Genomic DNA, 22,800 nt, shown 5'->3' on the forward strand with positions numbered 1-22,800 from the left:
ATAAATGTCTTCAGAAATGCCAAAAGCGGGTGGCGGAAATATAGCCTGGCTGTCATGGCTCAGTGGTTGAGCATCAACCAAGAGTGTGGTCACAGGCTCGATTCCCAGTCAGGGCACATTCCTGGGTTGGGCTCCAGTAGGGTACATGCAGTAGCATCTTGATTGATGATGTCTCTCCCGTTGGTGTTTCTATCTCTCTATTTCTCTCCCTTCCTCTCTTTGAAATCAGTTGGTTAGAGCATTATCCCAATGTACCAAGGCTGCAGGTTCAATTCCCAGTCAGGCCACATACAAAAAAGCCAGTGAATGCATAAATAAAGGGGTACAAGAAATCAATGTGAAGTATTTTACTTTTTCATAACCTATACAGAATAGATGTGCCCAGATTGTGCTTGGATCTTCCCAGGCTGTTAGGTGCACCTTTGTAGTTGTCCGTATAAATGGAAACGATCAGATTTGGGTGTGTGTACGTGTTAAAACAATGTAACATAAAGTTTTCCATTTTAACTATTTTTATAAACACAATTTAGCGATTAATTACATTTGCAATATTGTCTTTTAGTAATTTTTATGATTTTAATTTTTTACCTAAAATTTTTATCCACCTAGAATTACTTTGGCTTTTAATGTGAGGTGGAATTTTTCTCTTCAATGTCTGATAGATTACATTTTCTCATTGCTTTTATTTTTCAAATTTGAAAATAATCATTGAGATTTAGTTTAGAATTGTGTCTCTTTCAATCAATTCTAGATTAATTTTTGATCATTGTCCATTTACTCATACCAGGATTATAAAACTAGAGATTTTATTCTTAATTCTGGATTTCCCCCTTCTCTTTGTACATATGATAGTTATATTTAATTGTGTGCCTGTGAAAAATGCATTATACTCAAATATGTATTGATCATGTTATTTAAAACTAATTGAATAAAGAGCTGTTCTCTGTACTTAACTGAAAATAAAAGAGCCTTCTTAGCAGTAGCCAAAATTTTTACATCAGGCCCCCAAACAAAAACAAAAAGTGCCCTTATTTTCTTCAAGAACTTAAAGCCTGAATGGTGAGTCAGTTTGGGCGGAAATACATATTCTTGTGAGTCAGAACTGTGAGCAGTATTCACATTGGAATAACCTTAAAGCTTTGAAAATGTTTTACATTTTGTGTTTTTAAGACCTTGCCACCATGGAAGAAAGAATACAAAGACGATATTATGAAAAGCTGACGGAATTTGTGGCAGATATGACCAAAATTTTTGATAACTGTCGTTACTATAATCCAAGTGACTCCCCTTTTTACCAGTGTGCAGAAGTTCTTGAATCATTCTTTGTACAGAAATTGAAAGGATTCAAGGCTAGCAGGTAAGCAGATGTGTTCATTGTTCTGAATTCAGCTCCACAAACTCTTTTTTTTTTTTAATTTTATTTGAATTTTTACAGAGAGGAAGGGAGAGGGATAAAGAGTTACAAACATAGATAAGAAAGAAACATTCACCAGCTGCCTCTTGCACACCCCCTACTGGGGATGTGCCCACAACCAAGGGTACATGCTTTTGACTGGAATCGAACCTGGGACTCTTCAGTCCGCAGGTCAACACTCTATCTGCTGAGCCAAACTGGTCAGGACTATTCCTCAAACTCTTTTTTTTTTTTTTTTTATATATATATTTTATTGATTTTTCACAGAGAGGAAGAGAGAGAGAGTTAGAAACATAGATGAGAGAGAATCATCGATCAGCTGCCTCTTGCACACCCCCTACTGGGGATGTGCCCGCAACCAAGGTACATGCCCTTGCCCGGAATCGAACCCGGGACCTTTCAGTCTGCAGGCCGACGCTCTATCCACTGAGCCAAACCAGTCCCAGCAATTCCTCAAACTCTTTATACTACTTTTGTGTCAAAGGAATCAGCCAATAAAGTTTATGGTAAATTTTAACCTTAACATTAAGAATCCTTTAAAAAAAAAAAGAATAAGAATAAGACTATAAGACTATGATATACTGCCAAGGACAAGAGGACAGAGTCATAATGAGAGATTGCTGAGTGAGTTTGTGATCTAATTAGAATTAATGTCATTTTTTAGAATTAAAAAAGCATTTATCAAATGCTTGCAGAAAGCAAGATGTTCTCTTACCTGCACTGCACGTACAAAGCTAGTAGTAGTAAGTCAGAGCTCTTGGACCATCTCACAGAGAATGAAAGTGACTTCTTTAGGTGCAGGAGGGGAGACAATGAAAGGGGAATGTAAGTATTTTCTCCTTAGTTGATGTTTGCTATGTCTTTGAAATCATAAAATGTTTCTTTTTCTCTATGGACAAAACCAAACTTTTAAGTCCACAGACCTTTTCTTGGAACCTCTAGTAACAAAGCATTGAGCAACTTTGCATCATGTTCATGTGCTGTGACTTTCGTTACCTCTGTTCTAACCCCAGCCCTCCTCTGGAGCCCATGACGTCCTTCCTTCCGTGGAAGCCCAGCTTCCAGTCCCATGGTAGCTGCCCCCCCTTCCCAGCCCCCGAGATGTCGTTATTCGCGCTCTCCCGTTCACCACCCCACAAGCCTGCTTGTCCCTAGAAATTCAGTTGGGTGGATCTTGGCTGGGTGGGGCCTGAGCGCCTGTGTTATCTCAGGGACTCCCAACGGGCTCCCCACTCCAGAGCGAAGAGCCAGTGCTCTGCTTAGTGAGTTCCCCCGGAGGGAAATCTGTAGGGTGTTTTTGTCTCCTTTTCCTGTAGCAAGTTATATCAAGAAGTGCATTTTAGAGTCAGTTTACCTAAAATAAATGAAGGACAGTTAAGACCGGTTTGGCTCAATGGATAGAGCGTTAGCTTGGGGACTGAAGGGTCCCGGCTTCGATTCCGGTCAAGGGCATGTACCTTGGTTGCGGGCATATCCCCAGTAGGGGGTGTGCAAGAGGCAGCTGATCGATGACTCTCTCTCATCGATGTTTCTAACTCTCTGTCTATCTCCCTTCCTCTCTGTACAAAATCAATAAAATATATTTTAAATAAATAAATAGATAAATAAAAATTAAAAATAAAATAAATGAAGGACAGCCCAGCCGAAGTATCCAATTGTCTTCTAGCAAAGGAATCAAAAACAGTAGGCAAGGAAGGGCGGAGGAAAGCAGGTATGTAGGCAGTCAGGCTGCAAACAAGGAACCAAGAGACTTGACAAAAATCTCTAAAACTTGCCCTTTTATCATCCCCTCTGTGTTAACCCATTTGCGGTAAAACTTAAAATGGAAGAGGATTTATTCAATATGACAGAATCCCCAGAGAACTAACAATAAAGGAATAAAAAGGGATAGACTAAGAATAGTGAAAAGAATATGGTAGACGTTAGTTAGCTAATGAGATTTCAACAGATTCTGGGAGACAGACTGCAGATGGAGGAGGACCGATTGATGAAGCCGGGCAGGCCTCAGCCCAAACTCCTCCAGGAGGGCTCTTCAGCAGAGAAGGCAGCTTACTGCCCAGTTAGAAGCCCAGAGGGCCTCCAGCACTGAGGTTCTGGACTCACACAGAAGACCAGAGAGAAGAGAAAGGGAGGGAATAACACACATGCTCCACAACTTACAATGGGGTTTCGTCCTAGCAAATCTATCGTAAATCAAAAGTATCCTGTCGAAATGCATTTATTAATACAGCTTAGCTTCACCTGTTTCTACTGAATGCACAACCCTTTTGCACCTCTGTAAAGTCAAAACATCATTGAGTCGAATCATCGTAAGCCAGAGACCTTCCACCCCAGTGTGCAGACCTGTGTAGGAGTCCACGAAGCTGGAAGAGCAGGATTCTTCTTTAAAGAAATGGATCACACCTCAGGGCATTGGAGTCGGCAGAAGAGAATGGGACCCAGAGGAAAGTGCCCTGGCCTCTGAAAGGTCCAGTCCTCAGCCCCCCTCGTTCTGAAGTGTGGCTCTCAACAGGGATAATTTGTCCAATCCCCAGCTCTCAGGGGATGTAGCAATTCCTGGAGACGTTTTTGTTGTTGTTACACTTAGAGGAGGGAAGTGGTACTGGCATCTGTAAGTAGAGGCCAGGGATGCTGCTAAACATCCTACAATGCACAGGACGCTCCCACAAACAGAATATCCAGCTCCAAAGTGTCAATAGTGAGGTTGGAAACCATGATCTAAAGCAAAAAATCCTGCCAGCCAGCCCTACACATACACACAGGGCTCTCGGGTACCTATCTAGTCCATTAACTTTCTTACCTGCGAACTTACAGCCAGGGCAGGCAGGTGCATACGGAGAACCTGCAGTGTGAATGTAGCAGTAAAATAGATCCCAGAGAGCTTTAAAAAGAGCCTCTCAATGAATAGGATAGAAGAATAGAATAGAATAGAATAGAATAGAATAGAATAGAATAGAATAGAATAGAATAGAAGCCTCTAAAGTAGGGGTGTCGAACTCAATCAGAGAAGGGGCCAAAATCTAAAATCCAGCCTAAATCGCGGGCCGAATGGTTTACTGAACAGTCATAAACTGTCATTGTGATGGAAACGCAGCGGAGTGCAGTGATGACAGCGTGGTGCGGGCCACATTGCAAGGCCTGGCGGGACGGATTTGGCCCGCGGGCCTTGTGTTTGACACGTGCTCTAAAGCATGGCCTGAGATTTTAGAAGATACTCTAAATGGTGAACAGAATATTAGGAATAAAGAACAATCTGAGGGGAAGGAATGATTGGAAAAAAATTTTTGTTGATTGCAAACAGTAAAGTTAAGATCAAGAAACTCCCGCAGTGTAAAGAACAGAAAGACAAGGAGATGAAAAATATGAAAGAAAAAAGATGTTTTAGAGTATCCAAAATTCCAAAAAGAAAATATAGAGAAGACAAAGGAGAGAAAATGATCAAAAGACTAATATAAGAAAAGTTTCCTGAGCCCTAGCAGGTTTGGCTCAATGGATAGAGCATCGGCCTGCAGACTGAAGGGTCCCAGGTTCTATTCCAGCCAAAGGCATGTGCCTTGGTTGCAGGCACATCCCCAGTAGGGGGTGTGCTAGAGGCAGCTGATCGATGTTTCTCTCTCATCAATGTTTCTAATTCTCTCTCTCCCTTCCTCTGTAAAAAAAAAATTATATATATATATATATGTGTGTATATATATATATATATATAATTAACCTGTTAACCGAGCGGGACCTATAAATACGTCAAACGTAAACAATATCGGGAACGGGTAGGATGTATGAATACGTCCTTGAAATATATGTTGCGCCCCGAGAGGGACGGTATATATTTTTTGTAACCTTTTTTTAAAAAATATGTTATTGATTTTTTTACAGAGAGGAAGGAAAGGGGAGGGATAGAGAGTTAGAAATATCGATGAGATGAGAGAGAAACATCGATCAGCTGCCTCTTGCACACCCCCCACTGGGGATGTACTGGCAACCAAGGCACATGCCCTTGACCGGAATCGAACCCGGGACCTTTAGGTCCGAAGGCCGACGCTCCATCCACTGAGCCAAACCGGTTTCGGATCTTTTTTGTAATCTTTATCATCGTTTGTAAAATTTATAATTTTTTAATTCAACGTGTCCATTTTTTTTTTGTCGGTATTCTTTTTTTTTTCTTTTTTTTGGTAATTTTGTATTTTCCTTTGTGCTTTATATATATATAAATAAACGAATATATATATATATATATTTCATTTATTTTCATTAGGTATAAATAAAAAATAATAATATGAAATTATGTCCTCCGGGCATGACATACTGACACGTCCTAGTGGAAGAGTATGAGCCCGTTACAGGTTGCATCATTAAAAAGGGAACTCCCCGGTTAACAGGTTAAAAAAGAAAGAAAGAAAAGTTTCCTGAGCTAATGAGAAGCAAAAGACTTCAAACCCAAGCAAATATGTTCATTTATTCAGCACATGGTTGAAAGGCTGCTGAGTGCTGGAGATCGGAGACAGCAGGGACAGATAAGCTCTTGCTTGCTTTTTTGTGCAGCAGAAAAACAGGGCGGGGCGGTGTGGAGTGATGAGGGCACTGATAAACATAACGAGGCAGCTGGACATGGAAAAAGCTCCACCCCACGCACATCATGTAAAATTTCCAGATGCCAAGGTTAAAAGAAGCTCTTTAAAACAGACAATCTACAAATCAACAAGAAGTAGACTGGTATCGGACTTTTCTCTAGCAACTAGAGGATTATGGAGAAATAAATCCAAACGTTTGAGGGAAAATGATTTTCAGCCCAGAAGTCTTTGTCCAACCAAGCAGTCCATGTGGAGAAAGAATACGTTAGTCATGTAAAGGCTCAGAAAGGGCCTCCTTCCCATACATCTTTCTTAGCAAGTTATTTTTAGATGTTCAATAGCTAAATAAGCAAATCTGGCAAACAAGACCTTGGATCCAGGAAACAAGAGTTTCAAGAGAGCACTGGGAATTTCTCTGACCCAGGGTGACATTTGTATGGCAGGCCTTCGAAGCAAGCAGTCCGAACGGGCAGGAGAGGGGAGCACTCCCAGGAGGAGGTGTCTGGGAGAAAATGAAAGGCAATTAATTAGAAACTCCATGAAGAACGAAATGTTGCACAGAAATACTGAGAATGCCCTCTGAGCACAGGAGTAGATGCTGCAGAGAAAAAGATTTATGTAGTTAATAATGTGAGTGCCACATTGATCTTCAACTTTTAGAATCGGCCTCTAGACAGAGCATAGAAATGTTATATTTCTAGGAAAGTAAAACTTGAACTAGAGAAAGGAGGGGGAAATGGTTATGTGAGCTCACTTCTGTTTGCCATAACAGGATTTTGAACAATATAAAGTGGAGAATAGCAGTATAACAAATCTGACTCTGAGAACTGGAAGTCCAAAGTGATGGATCCGAGGGAGCCCAGATTCCCATTCAGCAAAGACAGGACAGGGGGCTGCAGCTTATTCACAGGCCTCTCCTGTGAGTTATACCGCCAACAATTCTCCTCTGAATAAATTTCTAAAAACTTTTAATTAGAAAAGCTATATATATAGCCTTCGATGGGAACTGAGAGGGAAGCTGGGAGTCTGCAGGCAGAACCAGAGTGGAGAAGTAGCAGCTGATGCTGCTGGGCCTGTGGAAACAAAGAAATGGGGGCGGGGGCTGAATCAGCCCAGGAAGGGGCCACTCGGGAGAGCTTGCCACCAGGTTATCTTATGTAGCTTCTTACTATATTTGAGTTTATCTAGTTTTAATAAGAACATGGGAGCCATTTGAAGAGTTTGCTCAATTCTGCTTAAATAAACAAAATATAATTGAAGAGATTTTAGGGAATTTTTGTTGATTTTCCAGATTAAGGTAGAATGAACCATATAGCCAATCGTTGAAATTTGATTTATTGATGGTTTCCCGTATTTCCTTTGCCATGTTTCCCCTCATTTTTAATTTATGATTGCCAGCATTGTTTGCAAATTATTTTCATTACTGTACTTTGTTACCGTTCATCATTTATACCATCCATGTCCTTTCTTTTCTTACAGATTGTGATATCTTTAGTCTGAACTTTTAACTGGAATCAGAACTGGATGTGGGGGTCACACTTTAATTAAACCACGTGATTACCTAATTCAAAGTTGCCACCCCAAAGTTCAGATTAGTTAATATAATTTTTTAATGTTAAATAAAGATGTATAGTAATAAACAATTTATTCTAGGAGCCATGTTGAACAATGTATTTAAGATTGTAAACTCCTAAATTGCTGTATTTATATACACTACTGCAGTAGGACATACTTTCAGTCCTAGTAACTGTACAGTAATTTGGTTTACTAACAAAAGTTGTGAATAAAACTGTGAAACTAAAAAGAAGACTTTCTGGAGTTTAGTAGAAAAGCGTGATTTTAATATTGTTATTTCTCTTTTAACATAATTTTTCCTCTTCACATTCCCCAAATCACTATAAATAAGCACATGAATGCGCACACATGCACACACACCATTTACCACAAGGGTAACGCTTCTGTAAATGTCCCTATTTGTTCCTTTGGCTAAAAATGTAATTTTTATTGGGCAAATATATATCTGTTTTTTAATACTGACATTTTTCTGTTAGTTTTCATATTTTGTGTACAGTGAATTTTTTTAATTTTAAGGCTAAAAATTTCTTACTTGTTTTCAATACATTTGCTCCTCAAGGGTGAATGAAGGGGCATGGCTGCTTCCCTCAGACAGGTTGACCTTGGCATCCACTTGAAGCATCATGGTTTTAAAAAGTGAAGGGTGCTTAATTGTTCCCTTTTTTCTGTATTCTGTAGGTCTCATAACAACAAACTGCAATCTACAGCTTCTTAAAGTTCAGCGTGTTAACCTAAACATAAAACAGCAAGAATCTGGTGGTCTGAACTATTTTAAATTAAGGAGCCAGATGTTTTTAGTCAGGTTATCCTGACAAGACTTGACCTAAACTTCGTTTTTATTGGTCATAACAGTCCAGTTTTATTCTTGACCAATTTTGTCCAACGGACAAGAGAAAAGCGAAGTCAACGACACCATTATCTTGTCAAGATCAAATGGTTTTACTATTGTGGCAGAAGCGGGAAAACTGTTTATTGAAAAAAAAAGAAAAAGGAAAGCAAAAAAAGATAATATGGGGTCAAGTGTAACTCCATGGAAATGCCACGTCTGCTCTTCAGTGAAGAAGCTGGTTTAGAGTCTCACAGAAAACTTTTGACTGTATTTATTTATTGTTGCAAAAAAAAAAAAAAAAAAAAAAAAGACGCTTTTTTATTGCTGCCCTCATTTGTCAGCTAATTATTTTTTCTTATAAAACCCAGCCCTGGTTACATGTAATCCATTCTGTATCTTATCATGATTCCTATAGGTAAAAGTACAAGACGACCTCTAGATGTCTTTTCTTTCTATGAAAGGAGCTGCTATGTACACATGTGCACACACACACAACTGGGAATCAACAGTGAGTTTATTGTTCATGGTAGATAAAAATTAAGCTTGCATAAAGGTTGAGCTAAGTGGTCCTGGACTACAGACTCTGTTGCCTTGACTATAACAGTACAATTTGTCATTCACTCTGCACCAGGCTAAAATGAGTAAAATCTATTTGAAGGTATCTTGTTTGTAAACATTTGTCAGATTCTAATTTTTTTCTTTTTGTATTAAAATTCAACTATGGATGTATATGAAACAAAATAAATGGAGATCATTTTTCTCCCACAGACGGTGTCTTTGAATGTGCGCTAATGATTCTCTGTAAGCCTTTAAGGGGACAGGGTGGGCTGCAAGGTTAATCAAAGGCAGAGCCATCCGATCGTACCTGGGTTTGTCCAGGGTAGTAGTAGCCCTTTTGTAATTCCTGGTCCATAGTCATCACGTCAGAGAGAAATCTTCAGGGTTGTGCTAGTCCTGTTGCATCAGTGGGTTGGATTAATAAAAATGGTAGTGTGGCTCACACACATTACCTTCATCTGTACATTATGACACGAGGCAAATTCTCAGTCACAGATAGCTACTTAGATGGAGGGCATTTTTTTAGATGGCATCCTCCGGTTTTGTATATTTTTGCTGGTTGGTTGAGTTGTTTGGATTCTTTCTTTTTCCCACTTAAATAGGTAGGGTAAGCAGTAGGGTGGGAAATGGAAGCCGTGGAGGAGGGTACATTTGCATGTTTCTCCTTTCCGTGTTCTAACTTTACAGTTGTACCAAGGCACTGTAATAACAGCTTCTAGAACACCTGCCGTGGTTGGCGTATGCAGCTTTGCAAAAATTTTACTAGATTTTGCACTAACTCATACTGTCTTTGCCCCCACCACGTTGTGGAATTAATGTTTTTAAAAAGTTTCCTTCTGTTTAATATCACCCTGCTATGCAAAACCTTTCCCAGACCTTTGCTTCTTGAAAGAAAGATGTTGCTCCAGTTCCCAGTTCTTTCTTATTCCAGGCTCAGGTGTACAGGTTATTCTGGGTTAATTTTGTCTAATGAAGCCCATTGCTTTTTGTACATAAAAATGCCACTTACAATTATGCTTACAAACTAGAGAGATTAATGCTCAATATGAAACATGGAAACCGTTTTTGTTAAAATATTAACATGGAAGTAATCCAATATAGGTTATTTTGTCCTTTTACTTTTGAAAAATGTTACATGTTGTATGCACTCTGCTGATGCAAGAATCCTACGTTTTAATGAATTACAAAATTATTCTGCATCTCATCACATTAGTATTTCTGTACTATTTATTCGTATAGAGAGAGATATAGATATATATGGGCTTAACCATTGAAAACTTGTTGCGGCAAGAACTTTCCTACCTGTAGGCAATAGATTGCTATGTTTTTAACAGATTGTGGTAAATTCTAAACAGCAATTCTTTTTGTACGTAATAGGACATTTCATCCTAGAAAAATAAAGTAATGTTTTTGACATTGGATTTGGTGCAGTTTCTAATGAAACAGTGGTTGGTTGGTTGGTTGGTTGGTTGATATATTTTCTGTAGCTGTTGGCATTGCCAAATTGTGCAAAAAAGGCACATTTTATGGGGATCCTCTGACCAGGGAGATGTTAATTTCATATGTGTATTTAATATTATAAAGCCTTTTGCAATTTCTGTCACTATATATAAATACATACACATAACCATTTTATGGTTTTTATCAACTACAGAGTTTAGTCTTCCAAAGGTAATTTTTGAAAAGCATACATTCTTATAATACAAGGAGTTTCAAAAGCTTTTTTATGAATATTCTTTGACAAGCTTCTGCTGTTTGGTAAAATATACATATTACAGCTTCCCCCCCCTCTGCCCCCCCAATAATCCAGGTAGTAAAATGCTCATTTGTGATAGTTAGGATTTTTCTACCCAGTTTTTGGATTTGTAAATATATTTATTTTACATCAATAGATTTCTTTGGCTAAAGGTATTTTCAATGCTTGTTATGTTTCATCTGCCAAATTCACAATCCTTGAGACTGTTTCAGGAAAAGTATTTTCATAATATTGATAACGCTTTTTTTGCTCCTATCCAAATTCTGCAGGATTTTGTTTTAGTTAATGTTCTGCAATAGGTCGTTTTTTTAAAAAGTTGTGGACTTTTAGAGATATTTTCTAAAGTGAAAGTTACCATTTTATATATCAAGTGGCCTGGAGTGGTTTTTAGAGACACTGACAGTTGCTGTGGTTTGTAATCTACAAATAAAAGTTCTTTCCCTGTCCTTCATTTTCTATTCGGCAGACTCCCTGCATATTTGTGTATTTCTGATGTTACTAAAGAGCCAACCTGGTGACCTTTCAAATCTGCGCTTACAGACTGAGCGACACAGCACTCTGTGGTCACTGCAAGACTCACTCTTCTGTGACTGAGGCTATAAGCTGGAGGCCTCAGATTTGGAGCCCTTAAAATGAGAATGGTATCTCACAGCCAAAGTCATGCCTTATATGTACTTAGAGCCCACTGAGAAGTCTTAATTTTTTTCAATCCTCACCCAAGGATGTTTTGATTTTAGAGAGAGAGAAAGAGAAACATCAATTGGTTACCTTCTATCTGTGCCCTGATTGGGAATCGAACCTACAACCTTTGTGGTGTAGGGGGCGACACTCCAACCAACAGTCACCTCGCCAGGGCTATAATTTGAGATATTATGAGATCCTTCTATTTTATAAAGTCCTGTTCCTGAAATTGAATTGGTGTATTATAGGTCAGTTTTTAGGTAAAAAGGTAAAAAGCCAGTATCAAAAAAAGTGTACGTTACCAAAAGAAAAGTCTTTTTTCCCCTTGAACTCAGTCTCCTGTGCCCAGCCCAATGCCCACCACTGCTCTAACTCATTGAGCCTCATTCTTGCCATTGCAAAGCTGGTCTTAAACGATGGCCTTGATTCTAAGAGGAAGACCCTAAGAAGCTGGCCTCGGTGCATGTACTAACTGGATGGCCTTCTAGCATCACGCAGGGCACAGTTCTGGGACATTTTGTGTTTCCAAAACTCAGAAAGTAGTACTCTCAAATCAGTCTAATCAAACCCTAACCTTCAGGCTCTGCAAAAGTGATTCCCCCCTCCCCCCCACTTCTAAGCCAGATCATATTTATAACTTTATGCTCTAACATCTGACCATCCAACCAATCATTTCTCTATCTGGCCATTGTTTTTTCCCATCGTGTTGCTCAAAACTACCACTGAGCCTTGACATTTAAAATTCAGCTTTGGTTTTTATGACTGCTGCTACTTACGTCTGAGTTCGTTTTTATCCTAAAAGTAACCCAGAAGCTCCTCATTCACTGCATACTCTACTGCGAACAGGTGGTGTAGGAACACGGTTGGTTCTCAGCCTTTCTAGTAGGATTTCTAAGATGGTCGAGCAAGACTCATTTTGGGGAAAATTCTCTAAAAAAATTTTTTTTCCAGTAATGCTTTCACCACAGATCAATAGAACCTCTCGGCCTTTATTTTACCTCTCTGCCCATGCTTGTGACAAATAAGGTAGCCGTATCTCCCATCACACTCAGATGTTATGTCTTAGGCCAGTGGTTGGCAAACTCATTAGTCAACAGAGCAGCAAACCGCAGTTTGCCAACCACTCTCTACCACATGTGTCAAACACAAGGCCCTCGGGCCAAATCCGTCCTGCCAGGCCTTGCAATGTGGCCCGCACCGCACTGTCATCACTGCACTCCGCTGCGTTTCCATCACAATGACAGTTTATGACTGTTCAGTAAACCATTCGGCCTGCGATTTAGGCTGGATTTTAGATTTTGGCCCCTTCTCTGATTGAGTTCGACACCCCTACCAGGCTATTGCTACTTGCTTCCCTCAACTGTCTGAGGGTCCTGTACTGGTGTCTGGCAGTGCCGCCTAGGCACTGAGCTTGTGTGCCCCTGCAGCTACACACTTCTTGAGCTCACTGCATGCATGTCCTTTCAAACCAAATAGGCCGCCTCCTCTCAAGTGCAGTTCCTTTTGATCTTCCTTTAGGCAGCAATCTCACCCATGGGTTACCAGCGTCAGTGTTTCAAATGAACTGAAGTACAGCTTGATCTTCTGGGGATAAAATTGTTAATATTTTTGTGGGTTCAAGTAAAAATCAGTATGAAATTAGCTAATGGTTAAACTTTTTTTATCCCCACTGGAAAAATGTTTAAAATTCACGTGCTTGCAAGCTGTCGTTGAGTATCAGTTCTAGGGTTTGGTGAGTATGTTTGAGGGAGTTTGGGGGCTCAGTGAGGCTAAAAAAAACACCAGGTGCATCCAAGATCTGATTTCAAGGCAAGGTTTACTGCTTTACAAAACAAACATGATATTTGGTCTTAATAGAAAAATGACATCAGATACACCCTGACTCTGTTTAGCATTGGGATAGCTCACAGTTTCTGCACAAAACATAGGTTTTTAGGAGCAGGGAGGCATGAAAATAAGCTATCTTACCCTTTGGTACATCAGAAACACTTGTTTGAGTAATATTTTGCTTGAATTAAGCCCTTTAATATTCTTTAAGTGTAAAACTTCATAACGTGTCTTGGGGCTCTGACCCATATGTTTGATCTATATGACACCATACATGTCTTTGACTAGTGCACTTACTGTTATGTACAGAACTTAAAATGTGATGCTGTAGGTATGCCATTTGGTTTGATACGTGATATAAACTATTCAATGTTGTATATAAAATCAAGGAAATGTTTTTTTGTGAACGATTTCTATTGAGAATGTATTTAAATTAAAATAATTAAAAATAAACAGCATGAAGCAGTGATCTGTTAATGGGACAGGTCAGTAGCCAGGTGCATGACTAGCACTAAGAATAACTCTGCCACCGAGTTCAGAAGCATACATTTAAGAAGCATCTTGTAAATAAGAAGGTGACAAACTTCACGATTAGAGTTGGAACTATGTAACTAGTTCATAAAAAAGAGCCATGTGCCCTATTATAAAGGAAGGTCCCATTACAATGGCCCTTCACACAAAACACAGGTTTTTAGGGGCAGGGATTACATGATTACATGAAGATAGACCTCTCCTGTCTTAATCAATTCCAAGTCTCTTACGATCCAGACATGCTGGGATGGTAAGTTCAAATGCATTGGGTGTGAATTGCACCTTGAACTTGCACATCCCTTTTTCGGTTAAACCTTTTCACGTAGCTGCTGCTGCTCTGGAGCAGTCCATCTCCTGGCCGGAGCCGCCCTCTTAGGACCTGGAGCAGAGCCGTAGGGAGCTGCCGCCTCTTATGGTAGATGTGGCCCATCACAATATACCTGCTGCCTGGGGGGAAAGGAAAAGGTATGAATTCATGGTGTCTTTTCAATGCCATGAAACACCAAGAAAATGTAAGAGCCTTAAGAAACGACTAAGCTTGAATCTATTGTCTTGCTCTATTATTTTGGACCTCAGACATCTGGTGGAAACAGTCTAATAATGACCTTTAGAAGAGAACCAGATAATCCACCCGTAAGCACTCAACTTGAGAGAACGAGGGTCCAAATCACAATGTAACAACAGGATTTTGCCAGAGCCCATCTCTAGAAAGACAGGTGAGAGGGCATCGTGTCCCAACCCTCAAGAAAGGTTCTAAACGCAGTTTAAACAGAGCCCCGTATGAACTCCGGCAACGGTGTTTCCAATCATGCACTCAATTTGTCAACTAATACTGAGTACCTGCTTTGTGCCAAACCCTGCTGTTCCTTTGGGGGGGAGGGGTGATTGTTGGAGCTTAAATTAACAGTGGTCAAAATAACACCTGTCGTCCAAATTCCATTAGTCTTAGAATACCCCTCGCCCCAAAGATGCTGGAGAGGAGAGGCCCGAGTTGTGGCACCCACGTTCCAGGTGGTGATGTACATAAAGGACACCTAAAAAAGGGGCCAGATAGGCTTCAGTACCGGGTTTCAACTCTGGGCATGTCTTGTTGCAGCTGGAGGAGTCCAGGGCTAAGAGGTGGACGCGGAAGAAAAAGCCGTCCGGGGTGATGTACAGGCGGTTCATCTTGTACAGCCCGTCCCGGTCCACCAGCAGCGTCACCAGCTGGATGCCCGGGCCCACCACGTCCACATCGTGCACGATGCCGTTCACTGCTGCTTCAAAAAAAAACAACACAGTCTAGACAAATGCATCAGGCTGGCCTCCTCTCTCTTTCCCCGGGGCGTTTATCACAAATCAAGGCACCGTCCACACGGGCCGGGTGGGTGGGTTTCCCTGGGGGCTGGGGGTGTCCGCGCGCATCGCCGAGCGCTTTGGGCTCGGAAGGGCTCGCGGGGCGGCCGGGGGCGCGGCGGGCTCACCGAACTCGCTGGCGCAGAAGGACTCGCGCTCGTCCAGCTCCACGCGGCAGGCGTGCGCGCAGGGCTCGGCGCCGGGCTCCGCGTCGCCCCGGGGCCGGTCCCGGTGCGGCGGCGGCGGCGGCGGCGCGGGGAGCGCGGGCGGCGCGGCGGCGCGCGGCCGGTTGGGGTGAGCCAGGCCGTCGGGGGCGCGCGCGGGCGGGCGCGCGGCGGGGAAGCGCAGGACGCGGGCGCGCGCGGGGGGCGGGGCCTCCGCGGGCGCGCGGCGCGACGACGCGCGGTTCTCCGCCTGCGGGAGGCGCGGGCTCGGCGGGCCGGCGGGCGGGCGCGCGGCCTCCCGGAAGCCGGTCGGGTTCTCGGCAGCCGACGGGGGCTTCCGGCGCCGCGGGTCGGGCCAGGCGGGCGGAGCGGCCTCGGGGGCCGGCTGTGTCCGCGGGGCCGGTGGCTCCTCCTCCGCGCTCGGGCCGCCGCCGGGGTCGGGGTTGCGGTCGCGGGGCGGCGAGGCTGTGGGAAGAAGAGAGGAGAAGTCGGAGCTGAGGGCGGGCGGCTGGCAGGGGAGGGGGGACAAGCCGATGGGGAGAGCGAGGACAGGGCCCGGGAGGGGAGGGGAGAGGAGATGGGGGCTGTGCACACTCAGCGAGCACCTGCGAGAGGAGGCGGGGAGGCCCGGCGGCCCGGAGCGAAGGAAGGAGGAGGGAGGGCGGGAGGAAGGCGCCCGGGGGGCAGGGGAGGGAAGCCTCAGCCTCTGGTCCGCTTCCTGGGCCCCCAAGGGAGACGGGGACGAGGGTCTTGCCCTCCACGCATGAGGCCAGCTAAGGAAACTTTCTCACCACGGGGGAGCATGTCGTTTCTTTTTTAAGGAACCTTCCCAGATCGATAGCGTTTACAGTGACAACCCCCTGTTTGTTCTCTAGGACTGAACGTAATTGACAGCTGGGGCTGGAGAACGAACAAGCTCCCTCTGCCCTTTCTCTAACGCGAGTATAAACATCCGCCTTCTGGCCGCCGCCAGTTTGCTGAGAAAGTACCGCGAGCAAACCCCAGGGGGCGAGGCCTCCTGTTGCAGGTTCTCCCAATTGTGTCAGCGCCCCTGACAACACGACTATTTGGTTTTCCCATCCGTGTTTGCACTGTCATCTCGGTCTCCAGAACCCAGCATGTGTGAGTGGATTTTTTTATCGGGCTTCTTGGACACCCCCTGCCTGGTAAACGGCAGCGAAGAGGTTTTTAAAGCCTCGCTGGGAGGCAGAGGCCCCTGGTGAGGTATAAAGCACACACATTCCTACAATTTCCCCTCCTTGGATGGTGGAGAGAAAAAAAAAAAAAAAAAAAACAAAAAAACCTAAATAGTATGGCATGCAAACAAACTTTTTTTAAAAAAAAAAAAAAGTATTAATGATATTCCCCAGGGCTCCAGCCAGATGGGTGAGCAAACTTCAGCCAACTCGGAAGCCGGGCAACTTTCCATGCCCAGTTACACAATGTCATCATCAGCTGCCCGTCTGCCTGGGTCCCAGCGCCCTCCCCTCTGTCTCTGTCGTTTGGACTGGCTGGTTTTCAGCATTTCTCTCCTCTTGCTCGGGAGAGCTTGGGTCTGCCCCGTTTGCAGCTCTTTCTTGCAACACCTCATTTAAAGTGACTTATCTTGCCAAACGGTTAATCTCCTTTACCATCAGCTTTCCCCGGCCCTAATAGCTGGGGATCGCTCGTGTCTTTGCAAAGAGGCTGGTTCTGACTCATCGCGGCCGGCTGGGTCCCACACACACAGCTGAGCAAAGTCCTGGTGGCGATCCAGTTCCCCACTGCCCACTGCTGACCTCCCCACCGCTCCCCGTGGCTGACACCATCTGTTGTCATGGGAAAGATGGTCTGATAGTTGGGTTAAATCATGCCACTGAAGTCATCCGATGTGGAAAAATAGCCCAAAGTAAAAATAAAAATAAAAATGCCCTGGGAGGTGCGGAAGCCCTTTTCCCAGAGATAGCGACTCCAACAAAACATCCTCCACCCCCCAAAAAAAAGCAAAAAAAAAAAAGTCCTGATTTCTACATTCCCCCGTAACTTAGGTTCATACGGCACCTGGAATGGCGCGTTTTAAAGCTCAGGTGTGGCCGGGCCGGTCCTTGGGGCCGCGGGGAGAGGGGAGGAAGGTCGGGGTTTTGGTCTCTTCGCCCTCGGCCCCCGGGGGGCTCCCCCAGGTCAGACCCGCGCTCTGGGGGCGCGGGGACCCCCGCGGACACCGTCCGGGCTCCGGGCTCCGGGAAGGGGCAGCTGCTGAACGTGCAGCGTTCCCTGCAGCCCTCCCGGCTCGCTCCAGATCATTTCGGTAGCTCAACTGGCTTCTTTCGGAAAAGGCTGCCAAGACACACAGCATCTTGGGGACCCGGACCCGGAGTCTCCTCTCCTGCAAACTCTGGCCCCTTCCTCGCCTCTCCCTTCCCCGCGCCCCCTCCCCAGCTCCCCCTCGCACCGGGACCCATACCTCTCCCAGGGCTCAGCAGCTCGTCGATCTTACCTTTTCCCTCCGCCCCTGGGGCGTCGGGAGACGATCCGATGATCAAGCAGAGGAGCCAGAAGGCTCTAGCTGTCATTTCTGCAGACGCGGTTCCCAGGCTCTGAAAACCCAGCCAGGGCTTTCTGCTGTTTCTCTCCCCCCACCCCACCCTCCCCTTCCCCGCACCCCCACCCCCCTTCATGCTAATGAGAGGCAGCCTGTGGGGAAGCGGGATCACTCACTGGACAGGCCATGGGAGCAGCAGGGAGCCGGGGGAGTGCTCCCGGGCCTCAGGGGGACAGCACGTGGCCGCCCCCACTTGTCCCTGCGGACGTGCCTCCTGCGGCCTCCGAGCAGCGATAGCACAGCCTCAGCCTTAAAGCCTTAAACCCCTAAACCCCGTGGGTCTGCGGCCGGGCTGCGGGGTGGGGAAGGGAGGGGAGGGGAGGGCTGGCCGGAGGAGAGGAGAGGGTGTCCAGGGGTGAGGGACAGGGTGGGGAGCCTGAGAGACAGGACGTGTTTTCTGGATGGAGTCTCCAGCCCATAGGCAGGCACATCAGCGCCTCGGACAGCTCGGGCCGCGGCAGGGCGGTCTCAGATGACAAAGTTGCTCGCAGAATGTGTCAGGAGTTCCAAGAGAAACAAGTCTCCACGTCCTGGGTCTGGTTAAACGATGTTACTACATATACCATGTTTGTATTCCAGAACCAGAAGGAAGAAAGCCATCCGCAAAGTAGCTGTTCCTCTTCCTCCGCACACCCCCGTGGAAACGGGCATCCGGCTGGCAGGACTCGCCCGGCCTGTCCCCGCCAGGTGCTGGGGACAGAGGTGGGCACACACCTCCCCAGGCCTCTCGTGAGGGCCCATCTCCTGGAGGAAGGGGCTGGATTCTGGAACGGTCCCGGGCCAAGCAGCCTCTTCCTCAGAGTGCACCGAGAAAAACAATATTCACCGAGGGCAGAGACAGGCTCCCCGTCCCACCCACCGCCTGCCCCGCGTGGCTCTGCCTTCAGTGGCTTCACCCCAAAAGCAAGGGGAAATGCACCGAGATGAAGGCGTTTTCCAGAAGCACCTGAGCCAGCACTGGGATGCAGCGGCTGGAAGACACGGCCAACTTCTGCTGCACTGATATCTTGTGTCTCCGAAATAAATGGTGCCAGTGGACTGACCGGACTCGGGGCGGGTGGGGGGTCGAGTTTTCCAGAAAGACACCGGAAAGCTAGAAGGAGAACAGTGGCGTGGGGAGAGGGCTGGACTCCGCCGCGTCTAAGTTCTTTCCGAGGAGCGCGGGATCGGCAGCCGAGACACACAGGACGCTGGTTGGTGAGAGAACCGTAGGTTAAAGTTAGGAAGTGGCAAGTTTGACTTCGGTTGAGGAAAATATGGCAACAGCCGAGGTCTCCAAGAAAGCCGACTGCAGGGCCGTGACCGTGAGCTCCTGGCCGCTGAGGGCTCTCGGGAGAGCATCCTGCAGGGGTGCTGGCGGCGGGGTCCCCAGCGAGGCCTGGTGTGGTTTGCGGGACACAGCGCGGTAAAGGTGGTCCTTGGAGAGGAGTGCGTGTCTGGCCGCCGGCTGGCAGGATGGTGAAGGGCGTCCCCGTGTCCTGTCGTCTGGTTCTCGGCTTTCCTCAGCTTGTAACCCGGAGGACGGCAATAGGCCAGATGCACGGGATTGACTCCTGTTAACCAAACTCTGGAAAAGCAGATGGATAAACCTGAATGTGCAATGGAGAGGCTATGGTATGGGAAAGGCGGTTCTGAGGTCTAATGATGCATCAGACAGTTGTGGTTTTTTGTTTTTTAAATATATTTTATTGATTTTTCACAGAGAGGAAGAGAGAGGAACAGAGAGTTAGAAAGATCGATGAGAGGGAATCGTCGATCAGCCTCCTCCTGCACACCCCCAACTGGGGATGTTCCCACAAACAAGGTACGTGCCCTGGACCCAGGACCCTTTAGTCCGCAGACTGACGCTCTATCCACTGAGCCAAACCGGTTTCGGCAGAAGGTTGTGTTGTGAGCACCACATTGAATTACAGCTGGAGGCAGGCCAGTGCTCCTCTCTCAGGTTTTAGCGGGGGACTCAATCTCCCCAGCCCCTGCGAGGCTTGAGAACACCAGTCAGCGTCTCCAGCCTCCGGCCGGGACCCCATAAACACGGTGACATTCTTGGTGCTTCTGGGGGCCCAGTGAAGCTGTATCCCTAGCTCCCCCTCTTTCACATGTTCTTTCTCTAAGTCAAGTGAAATCAAACGAACTAGGCTTCAGCTTTCTCAGTTCCACCCACATCTCAGACATACCTGCTGGAGATGACATTCGAGTCACGCAGATGCAGTGTGGGGTGTTCCAGAAACTCCTCTGCTGCAGGAATGCTGTGAATGCCCCAGAGCCCACGCCCTGCACCCAGGGGCAGAGCCCGGCTGCCTGGCTCCCAGATGGCACCGGCCTGGAAGCGCTTGCAGGGTCCGGGGCTGGGCAGCATCTGGCTGGCAACTTCTGAACCACAGAAACGGTGGGAAGCTCCAGAGCTCGGAGGCTGATCTGTGTACGCCAGAATGGCACTTATTAATTCACAAGAAATCATGCTCATGACGGCCTGGCGAACATTCTCTTCCTATAAACAGGCCATGGGGGAAGCCACGTTATCATCACGATGCTTGGTTAGAAAAGCGAGGAATTTGTCATATGATTGGAATGTTTAACAGTATTGGTTTCTCTTCGCCTCATGTGTCCATCTCCATAATAGGTGTGTGTGTGTGTGTGTGTGTGTGTGTGTGTGTGGCGGGTAGTAGATTCCAAGAGCCTTCCTCTCTCCTGCCAGTTTCTGGTGTTTTGACTATATCTTTCTACTTAGCAAATATTTGTTGAGCGTCCACTATGCGTTGTATAAGGAAGAATGTGTGCCAGCTTCCTGGCATGGAGCTCCTGAAACCCTTGGAATTTCCCAAGTGATAGAGGTGTCTTTGTTATTCAGGAGCTTCCTGGATCGCCCCGGAGTTTATGCTAATGGGGGGACTCTGGGAGAGAGCCCTCTGTGCGAGCGGGGACCACAAAGAACAGCCATGCAATTCAATGGTCAAGGCTGGGAGCCACCTGGGCCTTGAAGGAAGGGAGAGAGGCTGGAGATTGGGAGCACTCGGGTGGGCAGTGATTCACCCATCCTGCCTACCAACACGCCCCAGCGAACAGTCAGGGGCGCTCGGTGAGCCCAGTGATGTGCTGGGGAGGCGCTCGCCCTGTTCCATGCAGAGAGAACGAGGAAGTGTTGCCATTGGGCCCTCCCAGACCTCCCCGTCTCTGTCTCTCCTTTGGCTGCTACAGATCTGCATCCTTTACAAAAAAACTGTGGTCGTAAGTGCAGCACCTTCCTCTATTCTGTGAGCCATTGGAGAGAACCGTCAAATCGGAGGGGGTCGTGAGAACCCCCAGGTTTGTGTCCAGTTTTTATTTAGTTAAAATGTCACCAAAATGTTATTACAAACTCTTTGTACACGTGAAATCTCCTAACTGCATAACACGTTCTCTTTCGAATGGTAATTCGGAATGTTTTAGGCTGCTCTCAGTTTTTGCCATTGTCAAACTTTCTGTGTCTCCATCACCAGAGAACTGGCTGGCCCTGGAGGGACACGGTGGAATACTGTAGAGCAGGTACTGTCGGCATTTGGGGCAGATGGTTCTTTGTTGTGCGTTGTAGGGCTTTGACCAGAATGCCCGGCCTTATCCACCACAGACCAATAGCACCCTGCCTCCAGCTGTGCCAACCTACACTGTCCCCAAATGACTGTTGCGGCAGATCATGACTTATATTCATTGCTAACACAGCAGTGAAAATAAATGAGCTACAATTACAAAAGCACAATAGAGATGATGACAAATAAAAAAAAAAGTCCAATTTCCTTTTTATAAGGTTCACACATAGGCAAAACTAACCCATGGAGCCAAAATCCGTTTGGCTCAGTGGATAGAATGTCGGCCTGTGGACTCAAAGGTCCCAGGTTCAATTCTGGTCAAGGGCATGTACCTTGGTTGTGGGCACATCCCCAGTGGGGAGTGTGCAGGAGGCAACTGATCAATGTTTCTAACTCTATTTCTCTCCCTTCCTCTCTGCAGAAAATCAGTAAACTATATTTTAAAAAACAAAAAAACTAATCTATGGAGTTACAAGTCAGGATAATGGTCATTCTTGGGAGTAGGTCTTGACTAGAAAGAATACTGGGGGAAGGGAGTCTGATGCTAAAGTTTTCTAGAGTTTGACTTACTAATTTTTGATATCTTAAATAAGAAGTGGTATTAGTTTATATAGTCAAAGATGTCATATCCCAGCATGCCCTAGTTGATTTGGCTCAGTGGATAGAGCATTGCCCTTTGGGCTGAAGGGTCCCGGGTTTGATTTTGGTCAAGGGCATATGCCCAGCTTGCAGGCTCGATCTCCAGTAGGGGGTGTGCAGGAGGCAGCCAATCAGTGATTCTCTCTCATCATTGATGTTTCTATTTCTCTCTCCTTCTCTCTTCCTCTCTGAAGTCAATAAATATATATATTTAAAAGATGTCATGTAGTTTATAAAAGCTTAAATTTATTCAAATAATACATATTCATTCCAGAACTGCATATTACAGATAAGAAAAAATAAAAAATTAAATGTAATTCTATTTGTCTAGAAAAAACTTTTAAAAATTCTGGTGTGCATTTTCAGACTTTTTCTACACATATATGTAAATGTAAATATATGTATCATAATTTCTTTCTGTAAAAGTGGGATCATGGTATATACGTATTTATTATTGATTTGAGAGAGAGGAAGTAAGACACTAAAAGAGAGAGAAACACAGAGACAGAGACAGCAAGAAACATCGATTGGTTGCCTCCTGCACCTGCCTGACCTGGGTTGGGGGTAGAACCTGCAGTTACCTGCCCTTGACTGGGAATCAAACCCTTGACCCTTTGGTGTGCAGGCCAACGTTCTAACCGGCCAGGGCGATATGTGTGTGTTTTTTTAAATTTATTTTAATGATTTGTCAGCATCTCTCCATTTCAATAAGCAGAATTCCATAAACATTTTTATTGACTGAATTCCTAAACATTGAATTGCTGAGTAGAAGGATATGA

At 45.4% G+C, this 22,800-nt stretch overlaps 2 protein-coding genes across 17 annotated transcripts in view; one reads left to right on the forward strand and one right to left on the reverse strand.

The window, feature by feature from the left end:
* Nucleotides 1-10,363, forward strand: part of BPTF (bromodomain PHD finger transcription factor) — a 105,352-nt gene extending 94,989 nt beyond the window's left edge. For 12 of the 14 annotated variants that reach the window (XM_036450876.2, XM_036450882.2, XM_036450887.2 and 9 more), the window contains 2 exons: nt 1,171-1,357; nt 8,236-10,363. In XM_036450876.2, coding sequence (XP_036306769.1) covers nt 1,171-1,357; nt 8,236-8,272 — 224 coding nt within the window. In that variant the 3' untranslated portion in view covers nt 8,273-10,363. Of the gene's footprint in view, nt 1-1,170; nt 1,358-7,461; nt 7,600-8,235 lie in introns of those variants that run through there. The other 2 variants (XM_036450878.2, XM_045586298.1) reach the window with 2 other exon arrangements.
* Nucleotides 10,364-13,178: 2,815 nt separating this feature from the next.
* CUNH17orf58 (chromosome unknown C17orf58 homolog) lies at nt 13,179-17,846 on the reverse strand. 3 transcript variants are annotated; one of them, XR_006742492.1, is made up of 5 exons: nt 17,715-17,846; nt 15,203-15,703; nt 14,804-14,995; nt 13,925-14,186; nt 13,179-13,878 (listed from the first exon to the last, which is right to left on the reverse strand). XR_006742492.1 is itself a non-coding variant. In XM_045586303.1 (4 exons), the coding sequence occupies exons 1-4, from the start codon at nt 17,788-17,790 to the stop codon at nt 13,996-13,998; spliced, it is 960 nt and encodes a 319-aa protein (XP_045442259.1). In that variant the 5' UTR covers nt 17,791-17,846; the 3' UTR covers nt 13,179-13,995. The 3 variants fall into 3 exon arrangements, 2 of the variants coding, with proteins under 2 accessions (XP_045442259.1, XP_045442260.1); XM_045586303.1 differs by having other exon boundaries at nt 13,179-14,186; XM_045586304.1 differs by lacking the exon at nt 13,179-13,878 and having other exon boundaries at nt 14,048-14,182.
* Between the last annotated feature and the right edge of the window lie 4,954 nt (nt 17,847-22,800).

This window comes from Pipistrellus kuhlii, unplaced genomic scaffold (genome assembly GCF_014108245.1).
Source record: "Pipistrellus kuhlii isolate mPipKuh1 unplaced genomic scaffold, mPipKuh1.p scaffold_m20_p_22, whole genome shotgun sequence".
In the NCBI taxonomy this organism is placed as follows: domain Eukaryota; kingdom Metazoa; phylum Chordata; class Mammalia; order Chiroptera; family Vespertilionidae; genus Pipistrellus; species Pipistrellus kuhlii.

What these genes read in the sequence shown, in the direction of transcription:
- CUNH17orf58 (XM_045586303.1), bottom strand. Translation starts at nt 17,790, where the DNA reads ATGACAGCTAGAGCCTTCTGGCTCCTCTGCTTGATCATCGGATCGTCT. An exon ending in CCCAGGGGCGGAGGGAAAAG is followed by an intron (nt 15,704 to 17,714) that starts GTAAGATCGACG and finishes TTCTTCCCACAG; the next exon opens with CCTCGCCGCCCCGCGACCGC. An exon ending in CTTCTGCGCCAGCGAGTTCG is followed by an intron (nt 14,996 to 15,202) that starts GTGAGCCCGCCG and finishes TTTTTGAAGCAG; the next exon opens with CAGTGAACGGCATCGTGCAC.